The following is a 24,633-nucleotide window of genomic DNA, read 5'->3' as shown; positions in this document are numbered from 1 at the left end:
AAGATGTTGTTAGCAGGGGTTCGGTTCATGTCAACGTGGGAACTCAGGGAGGGATGAAGGGAGACGTCAGGTTTCAGTGGCTTTGGACAGAAGAGCAGGCTCTGAACTGAAGTGGGTAGTCACCTAGTAGACTCCTACCTTGGGACTGTTATTTAACTGAATCAGTTATTTTCTTGACATTTCGGCATAGTGTGTGGGCCGGTTTTAAGGCTCTGACCAAATACCATGAAACGTGAAGCCACCGAAATGCAAGACCACCCGGGGGTGCCTTTCTGCGAGGCTGAAATGGACACGGGCTCCTCACGGGCAGGGGGAGGTGGAACCTGTCTTTGCTGTGTTTGTCAATGTTATGGCTTGTGATGGTTTTCAAGAGTATAATTAAAAGAACTTTGTGTCCTGATAAAAAAAAGAAAGAAAGAAATTAGAAAAACAAGGCATAATCTTTAAAAAGGGACACGCCCTGTCATACACCCACACTTTCAGCAAGCAAAGAAGATATATTTGAGAAAGATGGTTGGTCACTAAAGATTTGTACCCGATCTTAGAGGGTAAGTGAATTTGTTGTTCCATGAACCACTGTAGTCCCTAACCCTGAAACTTTTCTTTTTAAAAAAAAATTTACTAAATTTATTGGGTAACATTGGCTAATAACACTATATAAATTTCAGGTGTATATAATACAACATCTGTGTGGTCACCACCCAAAATCTAGTGTCCTTCTGTTACCTTATATTTGACTCCCTTCACCCTGTTATCCTCCCTCCACCTCTCTTCTCCTCTGACAGCCACCGTTCTGTTGTCTGTATGTATAAGTTTGTGGGGTTTTTTGTTTGTTTGTATACCCTGCAACTTTCCTGTCTTTGATTTTGTTGTCTTCCAAGTTTTTCTCTATGTTCTGCATTTTTCTTTTTTTTTTCTGTCCCTCTAGCTAATGAGTCCAAATTCTCATTTGCTTTTACCTGTGAAAGAGTCCAGTGTTTGTAGCAAAGAATTCCTCTAGAGTTTCGGGACTCCTACTATTTTTTCTAGCCATCTTAGGGAAATCTGTCTCATGGGATGATCTATAATTATTGAGTATGTAGATGATTTTCTGGGAGCCTCAGAAACTAAAGAGTAAAGCAAAACTGATACTTTGGCTTTGTTCCAATTCCTCACCTTGCAGGGACAGGTTCATTAGATAAACTGCAGTACTGCCAAACTGAGGTCGAGTATTAAGGAAATCGGGTGTGGAAGGCCACAAAGTGTTAGAATCTAGGAGGAAACTGATTTTGTAGATGAAATAACCCACAATAACAAAGTAACTTAATAATTTGAGGGACCAGTAAGACATTTTCCACAGTGCATTTCAGCTTTTGCAGAGTGAACAAATCCTCTGATGGACCAATTAATAATACTCTAGACCCTTGGATTTGATCCCTAGAATCTAAAGGAAGCTTTTGAACAACTGAAATTGGCTATAGTCCCTCCCAAAGGTGTGAGGATTTCAAATGTTGAAAAAGCTTTCCACATGATACGCCATGGAAACAAAGGCACTGCTAGCAGAATTTTACTCAAAAGTTGGACTCCAGATCCATAGTGTATTTCTGAGTCCTTCTGGATGCCTCCGAACTGTGGCAGCCGCAGCCAAACTTATTGAAAGGGCTCAAGCCCTACTTTGGGTTACTTGACTTATTTGCATATCTCATGTGCCCTGACAGCTATCTTTCCAGTGCATAAGACCCAGCATTGTAAGTGTGCCTTTAGAGCAGCTATGAACAAGCGTTATTATGCAACCCGATATTGTGCTTAGGAGATGTGATCTCCTAAACCCTGCTCCTCTCTTATCAGAGCCTGATCAAATAGATGGTGGTGACTACAATGGCAATCCTGACCTGATCTGATTTGTGTGACATTCCTGTTCAAAACTCAGATTTGATCATGGTTTCTGCTGGGTCACATACAGGGATGAAAGTGACCGAGTTAAGACTTTCTGTGCTGTGGTGGCTGCTTGTGAAACTTAAGCTTAGGTTTTGCCTGGAATTAAATCAGCACAAGATGAGTTAACTAGCGTAGGGTAACTAGGACAATAGGACCACGATTCTCAGTTCAGGACTTAAAGTGAATCTACATAGTGATACTAGGTAACTGTTTAGGGTCTGTCATGCAATAGGACAAATTTGGCAACATAAGGCATTCTCGACTTTGATGGGAATTAAAATATCTCACAGAAAATTGAGTTGTCAGAGGCTTTGCCACCCATGGCAGCAATCCGTCATAGCATTCATGTGAGACGTGGTGATGCCCCACATGAAATGATTTTGCTGGGAGAGCTGCAGGAGCCCCTGGTAAAACATAGAGAACCCCAAACTTAGATGTCTACCTTTTAACACAAGTAACTTCTGTTCATTTTCAAAAATGTGCTTCACAAAAGGAAATGGACAAGTGGGAGAAAGGGGCTAAAAGAAATTCAACTGGACTCTGGGAATCGGCTACCAAAATAATTCCTGTACCACACTTCCCATCTGATTGATTGTCATGTGTCATGGACAAACTCATCTGTGTGAATCATCTGAGAGGGATTTCAAAAGCACTAGACTCTTAGCATGGCTACCAAACAGGTGACATTATCCCAAATGTATAAGAGATGTGTGGTTTATCAGCAGAATCCTTTATAGGTCATGGCCAAAGTACAGGAGTTTCCTTGACCAGCTGTGCCAAGCACCTGGTGGCAGTCAGATTCCGTAGAATCAAGGCCTGTGGAAGGTAAGAGATTTGACTCATTACAATTTGCATACTGTCCAAATGGCCTCCCTGAAGTCTACTGTCACTTAAGCTTCGTGCAAACCATGCTATCACATGCCCTGTCCCCTCAGCCCTTTGGGGAAGTAGAACAATGAATCTGGCTCTAAACACTTCATGCAGCAGGCTACCAGGTGAGAGTGGCCTAGAGTTCCATTATCAGCCTTGTCAAAAATGAGGGCAACCTCCCAGAAAGCACAGTATCACTCCCTTGAACTTAGGAACTTATATTTGGCAGGCCTAGGAATTTCAGTCTGAGACCATACCCTGGGCCTAATTTAGCTGAATCATCTCATGACCATGTTCAATATTTAAAAGGGCTTCTCTCCCTAGAAATTATGACACAAATTCATAAGGACCTGAGAGGACCCATGAGAGTAGGTCTGCCATGCCACCCCTATCTGCCAGGAGATTTCATGTACATGAAGGTGTTCTAGAAGAAAGATAGCTGTCATCACATGGGGAGGGACCCTTTCAAGGGCTACCAAAGTGGGGGAAAAATCCAGTTGGAGTCATGCTTCCTCGGTGAAGCCAGCATCTCAGAAGGAATGAACTGAGGTTCCCACAAGCACTTGAGACTTGAGTTTTCTAGAATCGCTGATATTGGTACTGAACTCAACCGAAAAGAGCTTTTGTAGGAAATGATTATTATCGTCATAAACTGCCCTGCTGCCCTATTCACAGTAATGATTATCTCATTTTAAGACTCAGAATTTACTAGAAATGAACATGTTATTTGTAATGCTGCTATCTCTTTTGGTCCTCTCAGTAATGGTCTCCAGAGTAATTTGTTTCTGATCAGCTCCATGTTGTATTTCCAATATGAGAATGGTGTGGACATACAAGCGTAACAATACAATTAATGGCAAAATAAAGATAGGACTGTGAGGGGAAAGAAAAAAAATTCCCCTTTCTCGCCTCTGGTTCTTTTGGGCTGGCCTAATAGTCAAAGCAACAAGAGGCATATTGACAAGAGAAAATCAAATTTAATCTCATATGTACAGGAACCCCATATACACAAGAGAGTCAGAGACCCCACATGCATGAGGGGTTCAGAATGCATGTAAGACATCCTGAACTAGGGATAAGGTGAGGTGCTTGGGGGCTTCAAAGGGTTATTGCAAAATGATAAGAAGAGCATGTGTTTAGTAAATAGAGGTTTGTCCTGCCCTATAGATAGGTCAAAAGAAGTTATCTCTGATCATCTCTTTTGGGCAAGGCCTTTAGCTCAAATTTTTCTAGGTAGCTAAACTATGGTGGGGGGCAGAAGTTTCTCGAGCCAGCAGCTAGAGTTGCCTTTAGCTCAAAATAATCTGCATACTGAGGCAGACTTTGGAGTGGCTCGTTCTAGACCCCCACAGGACCATCTTCATGAGTTATTTTTGATAATACTACAGTAAAAGTAGCTAATATGCATCGCAATACTTGTTAAAATATTCATGACACTTGTTAAAAGATCATAAGGTAGACTTTACTCAGGGCCACAGGGATGGATGCAGGGACGACTGCAATGGGGTCTTGCAGTAGGGGAGACCCTAGGCTCGACTCCAAATACAACAAAGAAAAGTGGGGATTTAGAGCCAAGGAGCAGGGTGGGGATCAGTGGATGGAAAATTACTAAGAAAAGACATCAGGGACAGTGGGGAATCAGACGAACCCCACCTAACAGGAGTCTGCTGAAGGCAGGCTGGGGGGGCGGGGGGGCGAGACGTCACCTGGGGAATGGCAGCATCACCCTGCTACATGCGGCTGACCAGTTATCCAGGGTGATCAGACATCCAGGGTGGGGTTTCTGGGTAACCAGATTTAGTAGGATTCTTGCTAAAATTGGTATTCTGAGATTCAGTTTCCAAAGCGGGGAGGGGGGGGACCCTCCACACCAACAAACACTTCTTGATCACCGCAGGGTGTCTGAGAATCCCACTCAATTCTGATACCATCTACCTGGAGATAGCATCAGATTCCCCAGGTCATTAAGGGTTCAGTCCTACAAGACTGCGAGCCCTGCCTTCAGGCACCAGTCACAAGCCCAGTGTTACCTCTGCTTCTGATCAACAGATTATAAATCAAAGGTTCCTATGATTCCCTCTTTGGGTTTGATTAATTTGCTAGAGCAGCTCACACAACTCAGAGAAACATGTTACTTACTAGATCACTGGTTCGTTATAAAAGGACATAACTCAGGAACAGCCAGATGGAAGACATGCATAGGACAAGGTATGGGAAAAGGGCAAGCAGCTTCTGTGCTTTCTCCAGGTGCCACTCTCCCCACAGCCCCATATTTTCACCTGCCAGCTCTCCAAACCCTGTCCTCTTGGGTTTTTATGGAGGCTTCGTTACGTAGGCATGGTTGATTAACTCATTGGCCATTGGCGATGGAGTCAACCTCCTGGAAAGTACTGAAAGTTCCTCTAATCACATGGTTGGTTTTCTTGTCATCAGCCCTCATTCTTAGGTGCTTCCAAAAAAAAAAAAATCTCCTCATTAACATAACAAAAGACACTTTTAACACTTAGGAAATTCCAAGGACTTGGGGAGCTGTGAGCCAGAAACTGTGGATGAAGAACAAATAAATATGAGAAATATATTTTGGTCATTAGAGTGACCACATATATATATTTCGTATAAATCACAATATTGCACAGAGATGAACTTGGAAGCCAAAAAGTCAGGGCCTAGTTGAGGAGAATTCAGAAGATCCACAGCAGAGTTTCATCAAGACCCAATACTCAGACCCAAAAATTGACAAAATACTCAGACCCAAAAATTGACAAAATGTCAGAGATGAACTTGGAAGCCAAAAAGTCAGGGCCTAGTTGAGGAGAATTCGGAAGATCCACAGCAGAGTTTCATCAAGACCCAATACTCAGACCCAAAAATTGGCAAAATACTCAGACCCAAAAATTGACAAAATGTCTGAGGCTAAGTCTTTATAAGTGGAATTGTGTTCCTCGGGCCCTTTCTCCCTCTGTGAAATCTGTTTATTAAGAAGCCTGTTTGAGGCCATCCAAGGGCAAAAAGAGACTTATTAGATACAATCCTTGAAGGAATAGAATAGGCAAGGTCTAGCTAATGCTTTTTGATATTAATACTTTGACTAATAACCTCAGTGCTTTGGGCAAATTACGAAAACACATTGAGACAGGTTAGTTAGCATGTTGTTAGGTAAACAGGGAGGTCCCTGGTAGAATAAACAAAAGGCAGCGGTATCCTAAACTCCAGGTTCCGGAATGTTTTCTTCACTCCAGGACAAAGATATGAGAAAACGCCTTAAGCTTAATAAATGATCTCAAATCCCTTTTGGCTGGACAATGGAGCAGATCTGATAGATAGGGATGGGTTCGTTAATCCCTTTAGGGTGGGCAAACAGGACAAACCTGATAGACAATTCCATTAGAAGGCACTGGCCCTCTTCCCTAAGCAGCCAAGGGAAGGTATAAAAGTAAGAACTTTTGCCTCAGTCACTGGGCAACCCAGTCGGAACCCCTCTCGATCCAAGAGCTGCGACTCTTTACTCTTTACTTTTAATAAACTATCCTCTTTGACAACTCCTGCCTCTCCTTGGTCCGTGCCAAATTTTTTGGTTTCACGAGACACAATCCCGGCACAAAGAAAATATTCTACATCAACATAATACAATTATAATGGAAATGGGGAAATTTTGAAATTGGACTGTTGGAAGTAATTTAATGGTGGAACAAAAGCTCACCACAAAAGACACCTTTTGTGCTCAATGATAAAAGAGTTTAGCAGTTAGCTACAAAGTATCACTGAGGTATCCTCACTAGTTCAGCGCAACAGACCTGCTGTAACTTGATTTGGTCTGATGAGAAAAAGGGCATAAAGGTGGTTTTGTCCTCAAGACTTAAAACCAGAGCAACGGGTCTAAATTATCACGTAAGTGTGAAGTTGCCTGTGCGATTGATGGGAACTCAGGGTAAGTGTATTGGGCCTTAGATGAAAAACTCTTGTTAGCTTATCAGGTTCTGGAGCTGTGCTATTCCTTAGCTTAGGATTGGGTAAGACTTTGTGAGCAGCTTCAGAATAATACTCAAATAGTTAATCACGTGAAAATGCAAGCCATAAAGTCAACACACCGTTGTAAAATTAATAGACACCGTAAGAAAATGTGTGCATGTGGCTTATCAGTGGGGTTCAGGACACACTACCCCAAAATATGGCACCTGGCATTTTGAGTATTTTTGTTACGGATACCAGGACTGGAAAGAACCCAAGCGGCACTCAGAGAGTGAAGAAGGTCAGCTTTATTACGCCAGCGGGCTCAACGGTATCTTTCCCAAAGACTGAGCCCCTAGCAAGGTTTTGAGCAAGTTTTTATGGGGTGGGGACTTCCTTGAGTCAGGGGAAAGGGTAGGTGTCATCTGGTGATTGGCTGGGCGTGGGGTGGCTTGGAGGGGGTTATGCAGAAGTGGGCTGGGACTTAGGCCGGGGACTTCTCTCTTCACTCAGGCCACCATTTTAGGTCAGTTTCACGTGGCAGGGAACCATTTTAGGTCAGTTTCTCCATCATTTTAACTGAAGGAATTTGAGAAATGGCTGGTTCTGAAAGGACTTTCTGACCTTCCCCTGAAGTAGGTCATAAAACCCTCATGTGGGAGGTGCCCTCCCTCTACCTGGAGAAAAGGAGCTTCCTTATTTCTAAAGATGGAGGGAGGGTAAGGAATCTGAATGAACTGGCCTTCCCCTGGCTAGACTTAGCTCATACCCTTTTTCCTGTCACATTTTTCCATGGCTTTCTATTCATCAAACCTAGCATTAAAACACTTTGGTATAACCACTTCTTTGGGTCTTCATTTCTTTATGAAGGCTCCCATGTCACATAAAACTTAAATACATTTGTATGCTTTTCTCTTGTCAATCTGCCTTTTGTTACAGAGGCCCAGCTAAGAATTTAGAAGAGTATGTTAAAAAACAAAATTCAACTGAGTCAATTTTAAAGATCTTACTGGCTTTATTCAATGATTTATAAATAGGGCAGCATCCCCTCTAGCAGACAGAAAGGAGCTCTGAGGAGCTGTACAAAATGAAAGACATTTCTAGGCAGAAGGGAGCAGTAACAAGATTATTACAAGGTCACTTTCCTTTTAGAGATGGCGGGGTCTATCAGACAGATTATCACACTAGTGCTGACCAGGTGATTCCTGACTGACTGGTTTAAGATTCCATTTCTGGGAGGGCCAAAACTGTAATTAAGTCTCAGTTAGGTGACAGAGCTCAGTATTACCAACTCCATTTGGGGCCTTGTGTCTTGTTTGTTTAACAAGGAGAAGGAAAAGATTTTTTTTCCCTCATTTACGTTATCAAGAATTTGCTTTAGGCATTTACCATGGGTGCACATGTTTAAGGATTTCCCCCCCAAGTCACATACTGTACTTAATTTTCTAACTCATCCCATTGTGAGTCTGATAATTGCTTTGCATTTTACTATAGAATCGTGGAATATTTTGATGGTTGCGAAATGCCAAGAGAAAGGTAGTAGAAACAGCAATGAAGATCATTAAAAATTGTAGTGTTACTATAAAAGAGTACCAAAAGTGGAAAATTGTAAGGGTAAATAAAAATAAGATTGAATTTTTCTTGCTACAGAAGGGAAAGAGATTTTTATCCCCTTCCTTTTCTTAGAACATTTCCTAGAGAAAACTTGTATTTGTAAATACTTCCTCTGTCCTTTGATATGTATGTAAATCTTCTAAAAGGTTAAATAAGCCTCTTACCAGAATTAAAACCCAGGGATGTTTTTCAGAAGGGCCTGGGAGTGAACTCTTCAATGTCCACATCAAGGAAAGAGGGCCTGACTCCCTGTCACCAGGGGAGGGAGGCACTTGGACTACCTGCTGTCATAGAGATAAAAGAAGTCTTATTTTTTCCTTCAGATAGAGGCAATTAACCAGCACAGATGGCCACCCCAATTACCAGGTGAATTTAGGGTGAACTGTGGAAGCTTGTATAATAGGAGAGGGTGCTCAGTTCTCTCACCTGAGGACAAATCTTCACACATTGTAAGAGTAGGTTAGCATAAGAAAGAAAACCATTTTCTGAATGACCTTAACAGGGTGTGGACCAGATGTCCTGTTGGAAAAGAGCTTATCTTGTTAACTGCCGACTGGGTGGGGTACAAGCTAGCTTATCTTATCAAATCCCCAGAATGTGGTACAAGCCCATGATATGTATACTCTTTGAAGCTATGGAAAATTACTGGATGCTTTAAAGATGCTATATAAACCCTTGGCTTTGAGTGCTCAGGGTCCTTGTTGAAACCCGCTGCATCGGGCAGATACTCGGACCCCAGCTAGCTGGAAATAAACCTAGCTGTGTGACTTGCATTATTGCGTGTGTCCTCTGTCCAATTGAGGGGCGGTTGATTCTAGACCTTAACAACATGAGAACATGTATGTACTGGGTTGTATCTGCTTGGCTCTCTGAGAATGGTAGGATTTCTTTTTTCTCTTTGTAATCTCATTTTTCAAATAGCAGATGACCCATGGCACAGTCCAGTCTGGTTTAATGCTTATTCAATAACAGGATTATTTTCTACATTTGCGGAGAGGATTTTCTGGGTTGGCAGGAGACTTTTGTCCCCTCAGCAGTGCAAGGGTGTTCCCTCCGCGTCAGCTTAGGCAACGGTTTTACCAACTGTTATGTCAGTGTTACAGGCATCTGGTTCTTCCTACCATGCAGTGAAGAACCAAAGGTCAGCTAGCTGATTGATATGCAAGCGGGGTTTGTTAGTGATACGTTCTCAGGGAAGAGAATGGGGCTAGCTGAGGTGGGGGGGGGGGAGAGAGAGACAAAGAGAGAAGCCTAGGCCCCTGGTATTAGTGATACTCAAGGAAGAGAACAGGCTTAGCCCAGGTGGGAGACAGGGGGAGAGGGAGAGAGAAGAGAGCTGGAAGGCCAGACAGAGACAGAACTCTTGTCCCAAGGACTTATTGTTTGCCAGGTGGGATGAGGGAGTTATATATTGATTTGGAGGGAAAGGTGGTACATGTTCTTCCACTGGACGGTGTGACCTCCTAAGGTGGGTGGAGGTCTGTTGACTCAAATCTTTATCTTCCTCCAGATCACCTCTTGTCATCTGTTGTAAAAACGGATACGTGGCTGGAGGCAGTAATCACAGCCAGTTAGGAACTTTTTCTGTAGGCATCATGGATCCCCTCCCACCTTCTCCTACATTTTCTAACTTCTACCTAACATTAGGACACAAAATGGATCCAGCAGTGTGTTTCCTTACTGCCCTCCAGCCAGCCACTGATATTTTAGGTTTCCATTAGAACATCATCCCATTTCAAGGAACAAATTTCTGTGTCAGTTAGGGTAGGGTAGGCTACGATGTAGTAATAAAGAAACCCATATATCACATTCACTTAATGCAAGCAGAGTTTTTTCTTTGCTCATGACGTGGTTTCACACAGGTCAGGGGGTTCCTGCTCCATGAAGACAAGGGGCTGCTATAAAAAATACCATTGCTGGGTGACTTAAAAACAATAAACACTGACTCCTCACACTTCTGGAGGTGGGCAAGTCCAAGATCATGGTGCTGGTAGACTCAGTGTGGTGGCTGATGAGGGCCTCTTCCTGGTTCCTAGACATCTATGCCCTCAGGTAGTAGAAGGGTCTAAGGCTCTCTCTGGTTCTCTTTTGTACAAGCACTGATCCCATCCACGAGGGCTCCACCCTCATGACCTAATCACCTACCTAAGGCCTCAACTCCTACCAGCACCACATATGGGCATTAGGATGTCAACATGGGAGTTGGAGGTGGACACAACATTCTTTCCATGGCAGGGCTAGAGGATGCAGTCTCCTTTTGTATTGTGGGCCTGCCACCTTCAACACGAGGGGGGCCTCAAGCAGAGACTGAAAGTAAGTCTCCAGATCTCTAACCCTTGTCACATGAGAATCTTGGAGTGACCTTCAATAAGTCATAGAAGAGAAACAGCCAGACTTTATGCAGCTGAGAAACTCAACATGTGGCTGAGACCTTGGGCCCGGAGTTACTCAGGCTCTGGTGAATCACAGAACTGATGTTGGAAGCCCAGGAAGCCCCCTAATTGGGTTCGAGACCCAGGAGCCTGGTCTTGGAGTCTGGAGAGACTTGTGGGATGAGGGCCCTCCTGAGCAAGGAATTCGGCATCAGAAATCTTGGGTTCAAGTCCTGACTCATCTCGGCCTAGTTGTTTCAACTAACACGTCATTCTCTGAGCCTCTGTAAAAATGGGCATTCTATGTACTGCATGAGAGGCCTAGGGTAATAATGTTTGGGAAGATGCATTGAAAGCTACATATAAGGCACAAGACAAACACTATGTCCTGTGCCTCCTTGCCTCTCCAGAGCACTACCCCTGCTGGGCCATTGTGACCCCTTCTGTCCAAAGAGCAAGAAGTAGCTCACTGCAGTTCCTTCCGGCGCTGCTGGGTGAGAGTCTGTCACCCTCCCTTGGTGACTCCTCTGGTGCCCTCCGCATGTCCTGGGCCTGCCAGCCCCAAAGTCTGGGAGGTTTTGTAGCTCATGTGTCCGTCCACCAGATGATGATGAAAGGACCCGGAGAGAGGCTTCCCGGAAGCCTTTCTCAACAAATACCTCACAAACTGTGGACGCCGTCCCCACCTCTGGCTCAGTCCTCACAAGTTGGACAGAGTCAACATCAGCCCTCCGTCTTTACCCCACCTGTCCCCTGCCCTGGCTGTGGGATTTCTTAGCATCATTATTTTGTCCCCAGCTTGCTAACTGCAACTTCTACTGCTGAGCCACGTGTCCCAGACCATGTCCTTCTGCGTCTGTCCCAGCACTGCTTCCCAGAGCTGGACTAGATTGGGGGTAGGCGTAAGAAATCACCAAGAGGAGTCTCTCAATTTCAGCACAGCCAAGTCTAACAAAATCTCTTCCACACACAGTGGAACTAGGAATCCTAGGATCAGGAGTTCGGGGCTACCCTGTTTCTGCTGTCAGCTAGCTGGGGAGCAGCAGCTGCAACTCCCCCTCTCTGGGTTTCGATCTGTAAGGCAGGCTTTGGAGGCAGTGACTGCTGCTATAATTCTGAGGTGGAGGCATGGGGCGGGGAAGAGAAGCCACAGGTAAACCCCTGCTGGCTGGTCCTACACAGGTGGTCCTGGATCCTCCTCTCTTCAAGGCTTAACATGGTCTCCCCGCCATCTATGCCTTCATTTTCTCCTCCACCAGGACAGATGCCAGGTGACCACCTGTTCACAGGGCCATGCGAAGCAGGAGAGACCTGGGGAGCAGGACCCCAAGTCCTAGTGGACAAGCCTGCGAATGTGGCTGTGCCCTTGGCTTTTGGCCTGAGCCTTCCTGCGAGACCCTGAGTCTAGGACCCTCAGCTCCCAGATCTCTGCAATTTCAGTCTCCCTCTTCCTGTCCATGAGTCCGCATAATGGAGCACCTTGCTTCACCTTGCCCTGCCCCAAAGCCCTCTGGGGGCTGAATCAAGAATTGTTTCAATAATTTACTGGGAAGGTGACATTCAAGCACACACGTTTTATTTTTCATGTAATGCGCCTATTAACCCTTAACAGTTTAATAGCCTAGAAATCTTCCTAGTAGGACTTCCCAGTCCCCCTGGGAGGGGCGCTGGGCCCTCAGGCTCTCCACGGGGACTGGGCAGGGGGCCTGTAGGATGGAGCACGCTCCCTTGCTGAGCTTGCAGGACTTTCAAGGGCTCTTCCCAGGGCTGTGCTGCAGCTCCCAATGCGATCACAGGGTTTTTCTTTGGCATTTAACCCACTGCTGGGATGACATTCCACAAAACACACAGGCACTCTGCATCTAACCAGGTATGACAAAGGGCAGGCCACGAGAGCCATCTAGAGGGCCCTCATTCAGGTGCACATGCAGACTCCCTGGGGCTGCGGGGCGGAGGTGTGCCCGCTTTGTCTTGCTGGGGCAGCTCTAGGGAGAGTCACCGGGAGGAGTTTCTCCTCCAGGGGTATGGCCACTGTCCACCACACCTGGACTCTTTGGTTTTGTCCAGTGGCCCTCCTTCTCTCTCTTCCCCAGCCCCTCATCGTTGCTCCCCGATCCTGAACACCAAGGTCACTTGACCTGGGGTTGTTCCCATCTGTGAAAGGACAGGCCCTGTCCACCCAAGGAGAGACCTGCAGAATGCTTATCCTTCCTACAGTACCTGGGAAATAGCCAAGGCAGGGAGGGTGGAGCCTCACTCTTGGTGGGAGACAATGTGGTCAAGTGCATGTACGTCAATGGCAGGTTGGCAATCTTCCACAACCAGAAACTGGCCCTATCCTGTATTTACTGCCCCAAATACTACCTCTTGGCCCTCTGAAGGCCTCCCTGGGTTTCTGGAGTCACCTCGATTCTTTGCCTCAGCCAGCCACGCAGACGCTGAGTGTTCAACCAGGGCAGTGGGACAGGGGGGTCCTCGGAACAGCGCACCCTCCTCCATTTCTCTCCCTCTCTCCACTGTCTCCTGGGGGTTGTTACTCTTCCTGGAGCAGGGGCTCTCGATCCCCTCTCTGCACCCTGTCACCCTCCTCCTTCTCCATGCAGCCCACGGTGGCCGCCAACCCAGCACCCACACCACCCCCGACCACAGCGGCCCCTGTGGCCCCCACCGCGGCTCCAGCTGCCACCATCCCAGCCTCTGCAGCCAGCGCCGCCGCGGCCATGCCCGCACCCACCACACCTCCGGCCAGGCCCATGAGCCCTGCCCCCACGGCACCCCCAACGGCAGCCAGGTGACCACAGAAGCGCATGGTGTAGGCGTCCATGAAGGCCTTGGCCTCAGCCAGCAGCTCGGCCTCCAGGGCCTCCAAGACCTGCTCTCTCCCCTGGCACAGCAAGGCGGCTCCGTGGTGAGCCAGGATGGCATCTTTCTGGGCAGAGAGGAGGTTCCTCATGGTGTCAGGCAGGACCCGGAGCGCAGAGAATATGCGCTTGGTGGCCGTGTCCTGTGCCAGGAGTAGAAAGAAAGCTCCCTGACCCGGAGACCGGGGGCCCTCCCCAGGTGTGGGCCCTGCTGGCCGGACACGTGGTCCCCACGCAGGCCCAGGGCTCACCTGCTGCCGTACATACTCCTCAAACTCCTTCTTGGCAGCCTCCACCCTCCTCAGGTCGTGCAGCTGGGCGGCCATCTGTGCACAGGAAAACCCAGGCTGCCTTCCTCCTCCCTGCCCGGAGCCCAGGGCACACCAACTCGCCTCCCTCCCGGCCCCTGGATCCTGCTGGGGAGCTCTGTACCTCGTCAGGAGACGTAAACCCGGGCCCTGTCCTCCCCATCCAGCCTGAAAGGTTCTGCGGAGACATCATTGGAGAGGTCAGGGACGGCATGGGGACAACGGGCTCTGCTGGGTCTCTGGGGAGTTTTCAGACCTTGATTTCCTGAGCTAACTGCTGCCCTGTGAGCAGGCGTCTGTCTCCCCTGGCCAAGGGGCGCCCCTCACTGCAGTACCCCTGGCAGCGGCTCTTGGCATGCTGGGGGGCAGCACTCAGCACATCTGCGACGTAGGCTCGGAGGTGGTGGAAATCGTCATCTGTGTCTGAGAAAGAGATTCTTCATGCTGAGGAGATCGGGGGCTGAGCAGAACTGGGCGTTGAGAGGGTAAAGGCTGTCAGAGGCTGGGAGACACTGGCAGGTTTGCCCAGAGGAGGGCAATCTGGGGAGGCCTTTGCTGCTGGGACACTCACTGCCTGGGCTCCCGCGGTCTTTGCTGGCCCACCGCCTCCTTGGGGCAGGCAGGAGGTAACAGCGGGCGCGCCTCCTCTGGAGCAGCTCCCGAACCCTGGGGTATTTGCTGGATTTCTGAGAGGTGGAAGGGGAAAGCTCTGAGCTAGGAGTCCAGCCCCATTCCTAGCTTGCCTGCAGGACCTCTGAACTCTGCGCTGTCTACCTGCCCCTCCATCCCTTCCCTCTGTACGCTCACCTGGATGACATCACCCACGTGCCCCTGCCCTGCCTTGTTGAAAGGCGATGAATCACGGAGTAAGAGATCCAGGTGCTGGAAGAGAATAGGTCCTGACACCAGCAGCTGGGGGTATCTGGGTCCGGGAGACGCGTCCAGAAATGGGTGTCTCACCTGGATCGGCACTATCCCATAATGCCTGCCCATCACCTCAGCCACATGGAGAAACATCTAGAGACAGGACACAGAGGGTCACAGCTGGGCCACCCCAAGGTCTGTGCCTCCCCTCCCCACCAGGCCCGTTGTCCGACCCCTGCTCCCAGCTCCCAGCTCCAGGCCTCTCCGGCCTCCCCCCAACCAGGTGTCTGGAGCTTCACCCTCTGCCCTCAAACGCACCAACCCAGCTGCAGGTCATGAAATCTTAGGTCAAAGTGGAAGGTGTCTGATTCTGGTTGGTCCGGTCCCCTGACCTTATGGTCGGGGCAGGGACACGGTGGCACCCCACGCCAGATGGCTTCTCACCTCCAGATATTCCAGATCTGTATCCTTCAGTTCCTGGGAGGTGTTGAGGATCTGGAACCAAGGAGAACAAGATGGAAGAGGGTCTGCAAAGGCAAGGAGATACTGGAAAGACCCTGGTGAGAAAGGAGCTCGCAGGCCAACTGTGAGGCTTGGGACCTGGGAGAGAGCAGCCCGGGGGCCTCTACAGCCTCTGCATCTGGCTGTGGGAGACGGAAGGAAAGCTGGGGGGTGATCCTGCAGACCTTCAGCTGCCCCCACGGACTTTCGGCCCACCTTTATGTTTTTATTTTTTATAGATATTTCAGTTTTATTTAAAACTCGTATTATTCATTTCTATCCACAGCTTTCAAATTGGATTGTTGTCCACATGTATCAGGAATTAGGGGACACTTTAATTCAATTAACACATTTTTATCTGAATATATTTTTATATATAATTTACACTGGTGTCATGTCTGATTCTTTTTTCTTTCTTTGCAGCATTACCCTATTGTAAAGATACAGTTAACAATTTTATTGAACTCCCTGTAACTTTTTTTTTTTCTTTCTTTCCAACTTAGGAAAGGACTTCATGGTGTTGCTATTGTCTTAACTATACAGACCTGGCTTGCTTTCACCCCCCATTTCTATTTCTCTTTGATAATAGCTGTTTTATACAAAATCCAGAGAGAATATTGACAAAAAACATATAAGCAATTACCATATGCAACTTTCAAGGTAGGATGTCTCCAGTGTTCAAATAAATATTGGGCAGAACATTGAAATAGGAAATCGAATGACATAAAATTTCAGCAAAACCAGGAGGAAGAGAGACAGAATGAAGTTACATTTCAGCAGGAGTATAGCACTGAGAAATGGCCTTGAATCCAGGGAAGTGGGAAATCCTAGGCTTAGTTAAGTTGAAAGAAAGGCTTTTCACATTAAGTTACTCAGGTTGGGAGTTCGACTGGGAGAAACCCAGAGCTGGTTACTGAATCTTCAAAAAGGCCTATTCAAAACAACAAAATGGAAACATTCACTGGCTTTTCCAGGTGCTAGAGCAGTTAGACGAATCAGTGCAGTGTCAACCCAGTTCTGAATTAGACGTTACTTAAATATTTATATTATACTTCTAAGTATAGAAGGTAAAATGTGTACTATGTGAGAGCATGAAGGACTAGTTTTATATATGCTACCGTTTTTATATGGTACCTCCAAAGCATGAAAATATTCATATTATTTTGGTCGGCCCACCTTTAGAATAAACCATGCTCTCAACTTCACCAACTGGGGGCAACCTTCTCTCTCAGGGGCACCCCCAGAACCTGCAGGGGTGCTGGACACAAATGTGTGCGAGATAGGGTGACCATTCCCTGTGCTCTGAGGGACAGACCCGGCTGAGATGCCCCAGGTTTGCAGAAAGCTGAGCTGGAGTGGGGCAGGTAAGGTGGAGGCGTCAGATCAGAGCACCCTCACCTGGTAGGAGCTCAGCATCGTGGTGAGAGCACAGAGCTTGGTCCTTGTTTCCCTGCTCAGTTCAGGGCTCATGGCGTCCCCCGTGTCCACCAGAAACACAGCCACCTGTGCAGTGATGGGGGACAAATCAAGGGGTCAAGACTGCCTCAAGTACCTCTGCCCACCCTGTCTTCTTGTCTTCACCCCAAAGTTTTCCTTCTCCGTTCTCCTCCTCTCCACCCATCTCTGCTCTCTGTCTCTCTTCCCTTCCCCCTGCCTGACCCAGTTCTGACTTCCTCTGTCCTTTCTCTCCCTCACCTTCTTCCCATCTTTCCCCAGCAGGAAGGGGTGGCTCCACATCCATATGCCCCTGGTGAGGCTATTGGCACCCCATCTGAACCCCTGCAGGGAGCCCCCTCCTCTTGGCCAGCCACTCTCGCAGGACTCCTGCAGGGCAGAGAAGGAGGGCATCGGTTGGTTGATCCAGCCCCTATTCCCTTCCCAAAGCCGGGCTGGGACCCCTAACCTGTCCCTAGCCCCTTGCCCCAGCCTGCCCTCACCAGGCCCGGCAGCCCCTGGAGCAAGTGGTTGAGGAGGAAGTCCTTCCCTGAGTGCTGCTCCCCCAGGACAGCAAGGAGGCAGACGGGGGTGTCCCTGGCCAGGGGGTGTTTCAGGCAGCGGTTGATGGCCCCCATCCTCAGGATGAGGCCCCCAGAAGCATTGATCCGCACCAGCAGCAGTGGTTCCGCCCTCATGGCACCGGTCTCCTGGCCAGAGGAAAGAGAGGTCCCTGAATCCAGGCTGTGGGAGTCGGACCCCAAGTCTGGGGTGTGTCCAACCCCAAACTCAGTTTCTTACCCTGACATCCTAGAACAGGGTCAAAGCTACACACCCCTCTGGGACTGGACCCGGATGTCTGCATGCCCCCGCCCTGCAATGAGGGCTGTCCCCGACCTGCAGCACAGGAGGTGGTGGCCGCTGTGGCAGCAGCTTCATCTTCTCCCCCAGACTCCGGAGGCCCTTCTTCTGCTTGCATATCTTCCGGCACTCTGGGCAGCAGGGCGGCTGGCAGCCAGGGACACGGTGTGTGCTGAAGCACCGAGTGCAGAAGTCGTGGCCGCAGTCCAGCGAGACCGGCTCGCGCAGTTTCTCCAGACAGATGGAGCAGGTGGGAAGCTCCCGGGGTGCTGTGGGCCTGGACCCCAGGCCCAGCTCCAACTTGGGGAATGGCGTGTGGGACCTGGGGGGCAGAATGGGCCATTTGAGAGCCACATGTAGGTTGCAGGGGGCGCAGGCTGAACCCGGAGAGGCCATGCTCTGCCTGTTCCTCACAGACTTGCATCCTAAAACCCGGAGAGGGATCCTGGGAGAGAGAAAGCCTGGAACGGGTGGAATCTTCCCTCTGCTATGCCGCCAGCTACAACCGTGGGCAAGTTCCAGCCCCCGTCCGGCTCCTCGTTCCGTTCCCTAATCGTCCAAGAGGAAAGGTGAGCAGCTCCTGCCGTGTGGGCTATTGGAGCGATCTGGTGAGACGATGCTCGTGAAAATCCTCCCCCACTGCCTGCTGCCAGGGCTCCCTCAAGGAGTTACTGACTCAGCCTGACCGCCTAAGGAGTGATCCCTTCCACAACCTCCGACAGCAGCTTAAACACACCCCGAGACGGGACCTTGAGGAGAGGTTGGGAGCCCCCCAGTTGTGGGGCAGATGGCTCTGGTTCTTAGCAGATTCTTTCTACTCTCCCCCTCTGAGCTAGAATCAGCCTCCCTGCAGCAGCCCCAGTTTCCCTGTCTCCGTCCCCCACCCCCAGAGCCTGGCAGATCCAGCCTCACTTGCCCTCCCCTGGGAAAGCCACAAGCCCCCTGTTCCTGGACCAGCCTACTGATGAGGCCCACTGCATCAGTCCTGCCAGCAGGCCCTGGCACTCACCAACTGTTGCTGCTGTTTCCCATGAAGCTCCGTTTCCTCTCCTTGGAGAAAAATTTGGGGGAACAAACAAACAAAATAAAACACACCAAAAAAATGTTATTTTGAAGAGAATCCAGACTTCTGTCTTCATCCTGGGTTTCAGCGGCTCCCCATCCCCATTCGGCATACGCACCCCCCCATCTCCCATCCCCAGGTGGCACCTCCCACCCCCATCCTCCTCAGGTCTCAGGACTGAAGACTCGCCTGTTTGCCAAGCCAGTGACAAAAGGAAATGACTGACAAGGCAGACCTCGGCATGGGAGCCTGGGTGGGGAGAGGGTCCCGACGCCCTTCAGCCAGCGGTAAGGACGGAAGGGCTGGTGAGCTGTAGCAGGTGGAGGGTGTGGGGGGATGGTCTCCCCAGAGGAGCCGACTCTGTCAGAGCTGGAAAATAGATGTGACAGTCAGGAAAGAGGAGGCTGCCTCTGGACTCACCCCAGGGGGAGGAGACAGGCCTGCAGGAATCAGGGCTCTGGAGGAGGGAGGGAAGGGCCGGGCTCAGAATCCCGGGCAGAGGCTGGGATGCAGGCAAGCTCAAGTGCTGAATCGCCATGGAGACCGAAGGGAAAGATAAGGACACGGAGGGGGAGGGTGCAGGGAGAGAGAGAAGCCACGTGGGTGCGCTGGCGGAGAGGGAACGTGGGCAAGTGCTGCCCCTGCTGGCCCAGCCTGGTCCTTCCAGGGCTCAGGGCAGGGTGTGCAAAAGGGAGAGGTGTAGGGAATCAGAGAGAGGCCCCCTCCCTCCTTCACTGAACAAACATTTTACAGAGCACCTACTGTGTGTGGGGCCCCGGCTGCCACCATGTTGCACGTGGCCCTGCACGCCCCCTCCTGCCCAGTCGCAGCTGCAGCTTTGCTCAGCACCCTTCACTTCTATGACATTGGCTGCGTGGCCCCTGGTGCCTTCCTCTTTCAAAGGCTTCCACCTTGCTTCAAGTGTGTGGCAGTCACCTCTGCACCTTCTAACTGCTTCTTGACTGGGCTCGTCCCCTCCCCTCCCCAGTGCACCTCCAGTGGAAAGCCCCCTGAGCACAACTGACCCCATGCTGCTCAAATGCCTGCCGCGGCTCCCTAACCATCAGCTCAAAATCCAAACTACCTGGCTGCATCCGCTGTCCTGAAATGCCCTCTCCAGCCTTCCCTCTCTTCCACCCTTCTCTGCCTCTGCACCTACCTACACTCCATGTCCCCTCTGTCTGCGGGGGGCACCTCCCAGCCCTCCTGAGAGACCGTTGCAGGCCCAGTTCAGGTGCCATCCCTTCCCGACTGGACGCGATTCGGGCACCTGATTTGTGATAGGTTCAGTGAGGCCCAGGCTCTGCAGGCGGCTGATCCAGGCTGATTCCCAGATGACCTGTCCAGTCAGTGGGCCCTGGGTGCTTCCCCTCACTTCTCTGAGCTTCGAGGGGTCACAGTTGTATGCAGAAAGCCATTTGCTCAGGCAAAAATTATTTTTAGCCCCTAGGAGCAAGAACTCAGAGGGGGAGATGGGATTAGTACCTTGGAGAAGTTTAGTGGAAATCACCCCCAGCGAGTGGGATGTACCTGCTTCTGGGACTGGATCTTGTTCACCTAGGTCTTTCACACGAGAGGCTCAAGGGCCTCTGTGGACTGAATTGAAGGCAGAGAAGTGCAATGCCTCCAGCAACCCCTCCCCCTTTTTGGTAGCAAAGTCTCCCTAGGGGAGGAGCTGGGCAGAGCCATGCCCACTGTTCCCCTTCCCTGTAGAGTGGTCTTCTCAATTGTGTGGCTGGGAGAGAGCCTGGGCACTGGATTGACATGGTAGTTCTACACCTGCCCTCCCAACACAAGATCCTGGTGAGTTGCCATCCTCTCCGAGCCCCTGTTTTCTCATCACCAGACAAAGACATGGGAAAGCAGATGGGTGCCCCGTCTTCCCTGAGCTACTGCACTGGTCACATACCCGAGAGGCCAGCCCAGGTTACTCACCAGGCATCCCGCCCTTGGGGTGCAGCTGGGAACAGGAGAGACAAAGATGCTATGCTCCCCGAGGTCTCCACTGGGGGCTCATGGACCAGTCGGGAGATGAAAATGCATCGCTATGCTGCAGTGAGAACACAAACTTGGAGCTGTCAGAGCTGTCCCCATGAGCCCAGAGGCAGGAAAGTCTGCTCCAGGCAGAACGAACAGGATAGTGGGAAGGGGGAGGCCAAAGAACCAAGCCAAGCGGGGCGTGCAGGACCGCGTGATCTGGTCACATCAGTAGGTGTACCAGGAGGGCTCCCGCAGGGCATACCTGTGTTGTAGAAGCATCACGCTTAGGGATGGCTGTGTCATTTGTGGGCCTGGTGCAAAACGAAACTGCGGAGGCCGGAGCAGGGGCATTTTGGTTGAAAGCCAATCTCCCCTTCCCATAGGCCCCACCCCCCAAATCACTGCTGACAGGGGAGCCCAAGGGCGTCGACCTTCACACTGGGAGGTGCTCAGCACCTGGATTGGCGACTGGGCAAGAGGTCCCCACTGAATTGCAGCCCAGTGAGTTCTCCCACCCCAAGATAGCTGGGTCTAACCCAGCAGGCCCCAATTCTGCTTGAGCCCACGTTCAGGCCTCTAGATGCAAGAGGTGCCAAGGGGCGGGGAGGGGGCAGCCAAGAACCCATTTTAGGAGGTAATGGGAGATGGACATAGGGGACAGGGGCGGGGGGCGGGTGGTGCAAAGCTTCCAGGCCCCAGAGCATGCTCCATTTCCCCTTCAGGCTTCACTTACAAAACACAAACTCAAAGCTCAAATGATGAATCATTTCCAGATGACGGCTGCAGAACACTGCCGCCCAAGCACAGGCCCTTCTGAGGGCTGGTGCTGGTGACTGCACTGGTGACACACCCGAGAAGCTAGCCTTGGTCACTCTGGCTGCTGTGTGGACAGCAGGTTAGAAGGACAGAGCTGGAGGTGGGCAGGAGGCCAGGCTCCGTGGGCGGAGCCCCCAACCCAGGCCCGGGCACCTGAGAGACACAGTGGGAGGCCAGGGGTAGAAACCACCATGCCTCCTCAGGCTGAGAGCTTGTGCCCCTGGAGACAGGGCCGGACCCTCTTCCTTTGCTCTCAGAGGACCTTGCTGGTACCTGGGGGTCTGAGGGGAACCCTTTGTCCAGGGAGGCTGGCTGTGGGGGCCAGGCATGGCGAACTCCATTCTATCCGCTAAGCTCCACAGGCCTCTGCACGTTTCTACAGTCTCTGAGGATGATTGAAACCTGATGGGAAAATGAAGTTCTCCAAACTACAAAAAGAAAACTTCAAAATCAGAAGTAATACTTGCTTAGTTCAGTGTCTGCTACCCTTTACATTATATATAATGTATCATCCGGTGAACTAAGCTGGCGTTATCTTCTGGGAAGTTAGATTCAAATCACGCGTGCTGCTGAGTCAACAGATGTTTACTGAACACCTACTAAGTGCCGAGCACTGAGCTAGGTCCTGGAATGTCAGAGTCACCAAAACAGAAAATAGCCGTTACATGTTCATACACAATAATGATAATGGTTTTTATCAAATTCAACATTGTAAAGATTATACAAATCTTCTGCTAAAAATTCATGGCAAAAATTTTCAAATCCACGTGAGCTACGGGCAACTCTTGTTTTGACATGTTTGCTTTGATGTGGAGGCAATCCCCCCTGAAAGTCAAAGGGTCCCTGCCGAGTTCCTGAGCCTGGCCAATAAGCCCCTCCCAGGCAGGGTCAAGTGCCAGCATCTGCACAGGAAAGGAAAGGAAGAAACTCCACTCTGCCCTGTTCCTCGTTTTCTAACTAGGGCGAGGACTCCATTCAGGGGAGTCCCTGACCTACCGCAGAGACTCCAGTGGACAGGAAAGGCCACCCCGAGCTGGGCCAGGCCCTGCATGGTAGACAGCGACAGGTGACCTTAGTGAAAGCAGAACCCCGGGGAGGGGCCTGGGCAGGAGTGTGGTCCTGGTCTCAGAAGCTTGAGCTGTGAGGAGGGAGTGAATTTCAGTCCCTGGAGACAGACTCATTCATTATTTCATCATTTACCCGACAAACATCGGGCTCCTCCCTCTCTGTGGGACCAGGCTCCTGGTCGCCCATCCCAGGCTACTGACCTCCTGACCTCTGGCTTCAGCTTCTGAGCTGAAGGGGGTGGAGTCACTTTTGGGAGAAACAGCTTCAGAAGCTGGACCAGACTGGGACCCTGTTTGGGAAGGCTCTGGGTCCCCTGATACAGGCAGGAGCTGCTTCACACACAGGCACACACACTCGCCTGGTCACCCCCTTTCATGCCCTTCCAGGTAAAATCACAGACATACTCAGTGAAAATACTCCCTGTCTCCACATTGTGTGCACACACACCTTCACGACTCTGTCTTGTCTGTGTAGCCCGCCAACACACCTGCACACGTGTATAGGTTCACACACACCTGCACTTAGCCTCACAACTACACATCCACACACACGCATGTGCTCACTCATTCACACGCACACACACACGTGCACCAAGGCCCTCGCACTCGTGCACTTACATGAGCTCACACTTAGCTCCCATATGCACACACACACAGACACAACACGTCACACACTCTTAGCCACAGGCACCGTTCCAGGTGCCCAATGTACATGAACTCACCCTCAACCACACGACCTACGAGGGACCTACAACAACTATCAGGTTGTTGCAAAAGTAATTGTGCTTTTGCAATTATTTTTAACCTTTTAAACTGCAATTACATTTGCACCAACCTAATATATTCCAGATAAGGAAACGGAGGCCAGAGAGGTTAAGTCAGTTGTCTAAAGGCACACAGCTGTTAATGTCAGAGCTGGAACCCACACCCACGCAGCGAGGCGCTTGCAACCAGGCTTTTGTTCTGTGTTGTTCTTGGCTGGCAGTATCATGTCAGTTAGGAAAATAAGTCTGGAAAGGAGTTTGTGGTCTTGCTGCATCTCAGCATGCAGCCACTTACCTCAGAGTGGAGGGGAGAAGAATGCTCCCAGCCCAGCTATGGAGAGGATTGGGATCAGGCAGCTGAGTTTGGGTGGTTCTGACCCCAAGTGCTGTGTGACCTCGTTGATCTTCTCTGGATCTCAGTTTCCTGATGTCTAAGTGGAGGGGGCTCAATGAGACCAGAGTCCCCTTCTGTTGGAGTGTCCTGTTCTCTCCCACCTCCCGTCCTGGGAGCTCCCGGAGGGCATGTGGCAGGCCGGCCCTCACCAAGAAGACTGGCACGGTGGGCGCTGGTGGGCACGAGATCCCTCCCCTTCTGGTCCTGCCACCTGGTGTCTCTCCCTCCTCTGTGCTCCTGGGAGCCACCTGGACACCCCCAGCTCTGCCACTGAAGTGCAGGCCACTTGACAGGTCATTGCACCCCTCCCTCATGGTCAGCTGTGGCCCTGTTGTAGCCCTTCTCCCAGAAAATCAGCCGTCAATCTCCCGTGCCTCTGCCCAGCTGCCCAGTGGCATTTCTTGTTGGGTGACTGGCTGGGAGAAAATGAAGGAAACAAGCCCACACCTGGGTTGTGGGGCCATCCCTCCTCCCATCACGCTGAGCCAGGCCTGCTGTTCTCCACTCCTCCTCCCCCTAGCACGAGCCTCCCCCCACCTCACCTCTGCACAGGACCTCTCCCCAAATGCAGACAGCTCTCTCTGGTATGGCCCAGGCAAGACTCTGTCATCCTTATTCTCCGTTTCTCTCCCAGAGCTTCTTCCTCCTCCACAGTCTTTCCAACAGGCCCATGTGTCACTCCTAGACCGACAAGCCTGACAGGGTCTCTAAGGCAGGCATTCCCAGGGGAGCGCAGAGACCTGAACACTAGGCATGGTGAGCTGTGTGCTGATCCCACCCAAGGTGTCCCTGAGGCCTGCCAGGTGAGCGAGGAGTCCACTCACCCATCCTCCACCCCCTTACCCAACCTTTCATCCACCAGTCATCCACTTGTCTGCCCATCCACTCATCCATTCTTATACTTGCCCATCCATATTACAAGTATTTATTGCGCACTATACACCAGGCATCATGCTGGCCCTGGGAGTAGACTAATGAACCCTCAGGATGCTTCCAGTC

The 24,633-nt window shown here is 50.3% G+C and overlaps 1 protein-coding gene across 7 annotated transcripts; it reads right to left on the bottom strand.

Annotated features, from left to right (window-relative positions):
- Positions 1–9,418: 9,418 nt before the first annotated feature.
- On the bottom strand, positions 9,419–19,162 carry RNF112 (ring finger protein 112). Of its 7 annotated transcripts, XM_081028774.1 has the most exons (14): positions 18,803–18,988; positions 18,560–18,600; positions 17,587–17,872; positions 17,193–17,399; positions 16,951–17,079; positions 16,654–16,758; positions 15,199–15,249; positions 14,851–14,907; positions 14,698–14,772; positions 14,462–14,576; positions 14,147–14,313; positions 14,015–14,068; positions 13,834–13,908; positions 12,276–13,725 (listed from the first exon to the last, which is right to left on the bottom strand). In XM_081028774.1, exons 1-14 carry the CDS (start codon positions 18,854–18,856, stop codon positions 13,255–13,257), a joined length of 1,887 nt encoding a protein of 628 aa, XP_080884900.1. In that variant the 5' UTR covers positions 18,857–18,988; the 3' UTR covers positions 12,276–13,254. The 7 variants fall into 7 exon arrangements, with proteins under 7 accessions (XP_080884901.1, XP_080884900.1, XP_080884898.1 ...); XM_081028775.1 differs by lacking the exon at positions 12,276–13,725 and adding an exon at positions 9,419–9,874 and having other exon boundaries at positions 14,698–14,907; XM_081028772.1 differs by lacking the exon at positions 18,803–18,988 and adding an exon at positions 19,034–19,162 and having other exon boundaries at positions 14,698–14,907.
- Positions 19,163–24,633: the final 5,471 nt, after the last annotated feature.

The sequence above is a fragment of the Rhinolophus hipposideros genome, assembly GCF_964194185.1.
Source record: "Rhinolophus hipposideros genome assembly, chromosome: 20".
NCBI classification, from domain to species: Eukaryota; Metazoa; Chordata; class Mammalia; order Chiroptera; family Rhinolophidae; genus Rhinolophus; species Rhinolophus hipposideros.
Note: the sequence above shows the minus strand (reverse complement) of the source record. Positions and strands in the feature narration are given on the sequence as shown.

Bases quoted from the DNA above. Each gene is read 5' to 3' on its own strand.
- RNF112 (XM_081028769.1), bottom strand. From the start codon at position 18,856: ATGCCGAGGTCTGCCTTGTCAGTCATTTCCTTTTGTCACTGGCTTGGC. The intron at 18,601-18,802 runs GCGAGTCTTCAG...TTTTTCTCCAAG, and splicing joins GTCACTGGCTTGGCAAACAG to GAGAGGAAACGGAGCTTCAT. The intron at 16,759-16,950 runs GTGAGGGAGAGA...ATCACTGCACAG, and splicing joins TGGGGAAAGATGGGAAGAAG to GTGGCTGTGTTTCTGGTGGA.